The 5,588-nt window shown below is 49.1% G+C and overlaps 1 protein-coding gene across 1 annotated transcript in view; it reads left to right on the top strand.

Annotated features, from left to right (window-relative positions):
- Positions 1 to 5,588, top strand: part of LGR6 (leucine-rich repeat containing G protein-coupled receptor 6) — a gene marked incomplete at its 5' end in the record, with an annotated part of 79,712 nt that overhangs the window by 63,731 nt on the left and 10,393 nt on the right. The window contains 3 exons of the mRNA XM_009865021.1: positions 1,086 to 1,151; positions 3,639 to 3,710; positions 5,210 to 5,281. Of these exons, the coding sequence (XP_009863323.1) occupies positions 1,086 to 1,151; positions 3,639 to 3,710; positions 5,210 to 5,281 (210 nt within the window). The remainder of the gene's footprint in view (positions 1 to 1,085; positions 1,152 to 3,638; positions 3,711 to 5,209; positions 5,282 to 5,588) is intronic.

The following is a 5,588-nucleotide window of genomic DNA, read 5'->3' as shown; positions in this document are numbered from 1 at the left end:
TCTCCATACTGGGTGATAGTCTTCCGAGCCAAGCACAAAACATTTGCTTGCTTTTTTCCTCCCTCCTCCCCTCCACCATGGAAAACTAGTGGAGAGGGGCTTGGCAAAAAAAATAAATAATTGAAATGTTTTAGCAGCAACCTATTGGCAGAAAGATGGAAACTGAGTTTGGAAAGTCAGCGGAGAGGCCACATACAAAACTTTACCCTGGGGCAAATTTCCCTTGCACAGCCACAAATTCAGCATCTGCTGGTGGGGGGGTGGGGAAAGCTGATTTTAAGCGTTACTCCTTACGCAGCCTGATTCAGTTTTAATAAATTCACATTAAGCCATGCCATGATGATAGGTTTTCCTCTCACTACCAAGTCACTGGACCCTGGGTGCTGACATGCTGTCATGCTACGAAGCAGAGGGAGCAGGAGTTTGTTGGGAACTGCTTTCAAGTGGCAGCACCTGGAAGAATGGGCGCCTGGGATTTTCACAGTCTGTAATGTCCTGTTCCAAACCCCTGCCTCTGCCACAACCCCTGCCTAACCCTCGGGAGGAGATAGGAGAGGCTGAGTGGGGAGCAGGCGCTGGGCAGTTGGGTTTGCTGTGCCAAGAAGGAGGCAAGGCAGAGGGATGCTGCTCTGCTGGCCAAAACCCCCCGGGGCTCTGAAGCACATCTGCAGCTCTTGTGAGCACTCCCACCCACAACAGCAGGACGGGAGCTCTGGCACAGACACCTCTCTGCTTTGCCTGTGGAAAAGCGAGGCTATGCAGGGCAGAAGTTGGCATGGAAGTGTTCCACAGCTGACTTGGGCCTGGGGAGGGAAAGCCCACCCCAGCTGTAGAAGCAGCTCCGTCAGTCTGCAGCTTGAGCTGGGCTGGATGCGTAGGTAAACCACCGAGCAATCTCTGTCTTCACAAAGATGCTCAGAGCAAGTGTCAGGGATGTGCAGAGGAGAGATCCCCATCCCTGGGGTTGCTGATCATCCCCCTGTCTGGGTCAGCCCCCTCTCTGGCAATATCTGTTTTCCAAAGGAGGGCTTAGGGGAACTTGCTTTTGATCTCCTAATCTTTCTGTGCTGGTCTTTCCCCTGCAGAGAACTGTCACACAATCAAATTGAAGATCTGCCCAGTTTTCACCGGTGTCAGCGCCTGGAGGAGCTGTGAGTAAAGAGATGCCCTCATTCATGCCGTGCTATGGGGAAAGGGGACAATTTGGGAATAGAAGCAGCTCCCAAACACAAAACTAAACCTCTGCCAAAAGCACTGGGAAATCCTAGCATTATAACTCACTGTTTGGACTGCTAGTGGATCAGAGCTCTATGCTTTACCTCTGTGCAAATACAGAATAAAAATAGTCCCCCTGTGCATAGAGGCTTAATTCACTCAGGTCTTTTCAGAGGTGTCAGCCACAGCAGACAGAAGTAGGACTTGACAGCACCAGATTTTACTTCACTAACTCAAGCCCCAATATGAGCTAATCAAGAATGGGGTTCATCTCTACTGTAAATTGCTTCTTCTTCAAGATGGGGCCCTGTGCCATGGGTATAAAGCAGCCTTTATCCGTACCTCTCAGGGCTAGCCCCTCATAAGAGAAGACTGATGCTCTTCTCATGTGTAGCACTTGAACTGGGTCTCCTCCAGGACCTGGGAGGCACCTCTGTTGCTCTGAGACAGAGTTGTTCATGTTCAGTTCAAAGTACCTGCAGGCAGAGCCCTACACATTAAAACTGACAGTTCTTGGCCCTTTTTGGAGAAAAAAATAAAAATAATAGACTCCATGATTTTTTATAGAATACGGAAAACTGGAAGAATAGATGTGTGGGAGCAGCATCCCCACAAGAACACACTGGAGAGGTTGTCCTTGTTCTCTGCAGCCCCCCAGCCTGGACGGCCAAACCATCTCGTCCAGCCTTAGCAAAACCAGGCAGTAGGACACTGTGTGACATCACATGGAAATGAGATTTAACATAGCCTTTACTGCCTGTTCGGGAGCTCTGAGGACAAATTTGGAGCTGGGTGTGTTTTATCTAAAGTACCCCCAGGGAAACATTTGAAAAAATGCAAAAGACATCTAAAAAAGGACAAACTTCCAGAATTCCAAACCTGTAGTTTCATGCCTTGTACCTAAATGTCTTCGTATGATATTTTATAATACACCAAATTCAAACTTATCATTAATGTAAAAGCACAGTAAATCCTTCTTTGAGACTACTTAAGTCAGGCAGACTGTGTCTTAAATTAACGTTTTCTTACAAAATGAGCATTTGGTCCCTTAAGCCCCAAGATATTATCCTGTAAGCCCTACCCCCACCAGGCTTGCTGGGAAATACCTTGGAAACAACTCTTGTGGTGCGTGGTGGTACAGTCTGGCTTGCAAACAACTCAGGTGTGCCAGTCGCTCTGCTGCAACTGCCAACGCGCAGGTTTTGACCTGCAACACACAGGTGGTCCCTCGCAGCTAAATATCCTTCAATTATTTTTCACCAGCTTGCTCCAATACCCCTTCTTCCCAAGCTGCACCTTTCCCACTCAGTGCTCCTTTACCTGAGACCCCCAAATTTGTGCACAGAGCTTCTCACGGCCCTCACCTGACATCTTACCTAGATGCACAGGGAATGCCTTTTTGCCTACACAGGGCATTGAGAAACCAGCAGTAGAGCAGATATGAGACCTTGCCTCTGAAACACAAACATGTGGCCAAATTCCCAGGTGAGATGTGACATGAGTCAAGATCATTTCTGAGTCTGGAATCAGCTGCCCAACAAACGGCCAAGGAGGTTGGTGTCGGTAGAGCACTAGGCAGTGGCTCTCTCCCCTTGCAGAATGTCACACATGGGGAGACCACTTCTGCAGGTCTGGCAGCTCATGATGGGCATTTTTGCTGGAATTTTAAAAAATATTCACCATTGCTCCACACCAGGGAAGAGAAAACTGGGAAGCTGTTACTGTTTCCCATAAGGCAGATGCCTGGATCAGTTCTAGATGTCTCTCGGTGGGTGTGGGGAGTGTGTAGGTCAGTCAGCAAACACCGTGTGAGCTCTTACCCTGCTCCCTCCCCTGCCCAAGGGAGTGCAGGAGGCTGCTGGAAGGGAGATGTGCAGAGGCTGATGCAATCTATGAAAATACGTGTGCAGGATGGTGGGTTTAGCAAGACGTCAGGATTTTCTTCATGAGAAGCTGAGATGCCTTCAGCCTTCTCACTCCCTGCGTCATCATCAAGGCAAAGGGCAGCACCATGTAATCCTTCCTGAAGGGTCGCGCAGAGCTGTGTACTGACTCACTGGCTCCAAGCTCTCATTTTTTTTGGTCTGGACAAAGCAGTTTGCAGGCTCAGGCTGGAGCAGAGTGGGAAACCAATGTGGCTTTGGAGATAACGGGGCATCTTTAAACGCTGTATATCGATGGCACTTTACTGTGCCATGTTGACATCAAATGGAGGGGCTGGCTGAGCCCTGGAGCTGCCCATAGGGGAGGATGACTTTGTGTTGTTTTGTTACTCTTCCTCATTACCCCTTGAAATAAGAGAGGGTGTCCCAAGCTCAAATGACACCTTCCACTGTGACAGTTTGCATCTGATGCTGTGGAACAGAGATCCCTACAGAGTGCCACCTTCAGCTATTTTCTCAAACCAGTTTCTGTCTTCTCAGTGGTCTCCAGCACAACAGGATCCATGAGATCAGAGCAGACACCTTTGTGCAGCTGATGGCCCTGCGCTCCATGTGAGTATTGCCTGGCAGAGGAACAGCCGGGCTTTTTGCTGGGGGATGGGGAACTGTGAACACTCAGCCAGTCTGCTATGGAGTTCCTCAACCCCACTCCTCTTTCATATGTTCTTCTGTCTAGTCCCTCTTCCACTTCCCCTTGCAAAAGAGCAGGGCACTAACTTTTTTCTGGCTTCCCTTCTACATGTAAATAAACATGTTAGACATATTAAATGCACACAAACATACACATATCATCCACACATACGAACTTTCCAGTAGCCCACTTAAGAGCTTGGCACCTTTGAGAAGCTAATAAGGCTTCACAGGGCATTTTTTTTCACAGAAAAGGTAGTCAGCCATTGGCACAGGCTGCCCAGGGAGCTGGTTGAGTCCCCATCCCTGGAGGTGTTTAAAGGTCGTTCAGATGTGGGGTTGGGGAGATGGGTTAGGGGTGAACTTTGTAGAGTGGGGTTCGTGGTTGGACTCGATGATCCCAGGGGGCTTTTCCAACCTGAATGATTTTTCCCTGGGACACGTGGGAAGAGTCCTCCAAGTGCTGATGGTCTTTATTTGCTTTTCTGTTTGGAGGTGAACTGCATCACAGAAAAGCTTTTTCCTATGGTGCAGCAATGTGAGTGTCATTTAACAGACCAGCATTCCTAGAGATCCCCTGAGCGTCATGTACAACGTGTTCATAACTGCACAGGAACTCATGTGACACTGCAGACACGTAACACTGCAGACAGACATGCCAATACAAGCATGCTGCTGCCACACTATAGTCACACAAGCATAGAGCTGAGCGTGCAAGATCTGACATTTGCCTGCAGTTGTGTTCTTGCATTCATCTCGCTCAGCTTCAGCCCTCTGCATTTTGACACACACATCTGGACAGGCATCCCCAGCTCCCCTCAGAGCTGGAGAGATGCAGACCTATCTAGGAGATTGCTCATGTCGTCAGTCTTTGAAGAACACTTCCTGGTATGGGGCTCCTCTCTGCTGATGACAGAGGGAGTTGAGCCCTTTAACTCAGATGGAAGCAGAGCTTAGTGAGGAGCCTCAGAGAACCCAAGCCAAGTCCACCTGACAGGAGACACTCTAAGATGACCTTGGTCCGCCTTCTGCACGTCCCCTGGCCCTATCTGCTCTTGCCTGGGCACCCAGCACTGTGAGCCTATAAGGGATGCTCTGGCACTAAGCCATAACCTATCTGCTGCTCTGAGGTTTAGCTCATTGGCATAAAATCCCCAAATTTACAGAACTGAAGCCCAAAAGTAACCTTTCCCATTGGCGTCAGTGGAGGAACTCCTGCAAGGCAAACTCTTCTGCCCTCTGTTAGAAACCACCTGCATATACACCCAAACATATTTGTCTCCAGGGAGCTAAAAACTTGCTGCCACCCAAGGGGATGCAGATCCCACATTTACTGTCACTAAACCCCTTGACCAGGTCAGTGTCAGCAGCTTCACTGCCCTGCTCTGCATCCCTCTCACTGACGTTTCCTTGCTTTGCAGAGACCTCAGCTGGAATTACATCCAGTTTATTCACCCTGAAGCCTTTGTGACCCTGCACTCACTCACCAAGCTGTAAGTTGCAGTGGTATTTCTTTCACAGTGGACAGCAGGTACCTGAGGAGCTCAGATTGACTCCCCAGACTACCCAGACACTTGGCATTTAGTGACCAGAAGGCTGCAGTGCTGAGGTGCCTGCCTCAGCGCTGATGTGGGCAGACCAAATCCCAAGGTTTCCCATCAATATTAAAGGGATTACAAAAGTGCAGAAGGAGCCATCTTCAAGATGCTCTCACCCTGATCACTTAAACCTCCACCTTCTGATGCTTTCATACCTGCCTTAAATGCCTTTGTGAAAGATCAGCGTGATAGACCATTTCAG

The sequence above is a fragment of the Apaloderma vittatum genome, unplaced genomic scaffold (genome assembly GCF_000703405.1).
Source record: "Apaloderma vittatum isolate BGI_N311 unplaced genomic scaffold, ASM70340v1 scaffold16502, whole genome shotgun sequence".
Classification (NCBI taxonomy): Eukaryota; Metazoa; Chordata; class Aves; order Trogoniformes; family Trogonidae; genus Apaloderma; species Apaloderma vittatum.
The sequence above is the reverse complement of the archived record's forward strand: the minus strand, read 5'-3'. Positions and strand labels throughout refer to the sequence as shown.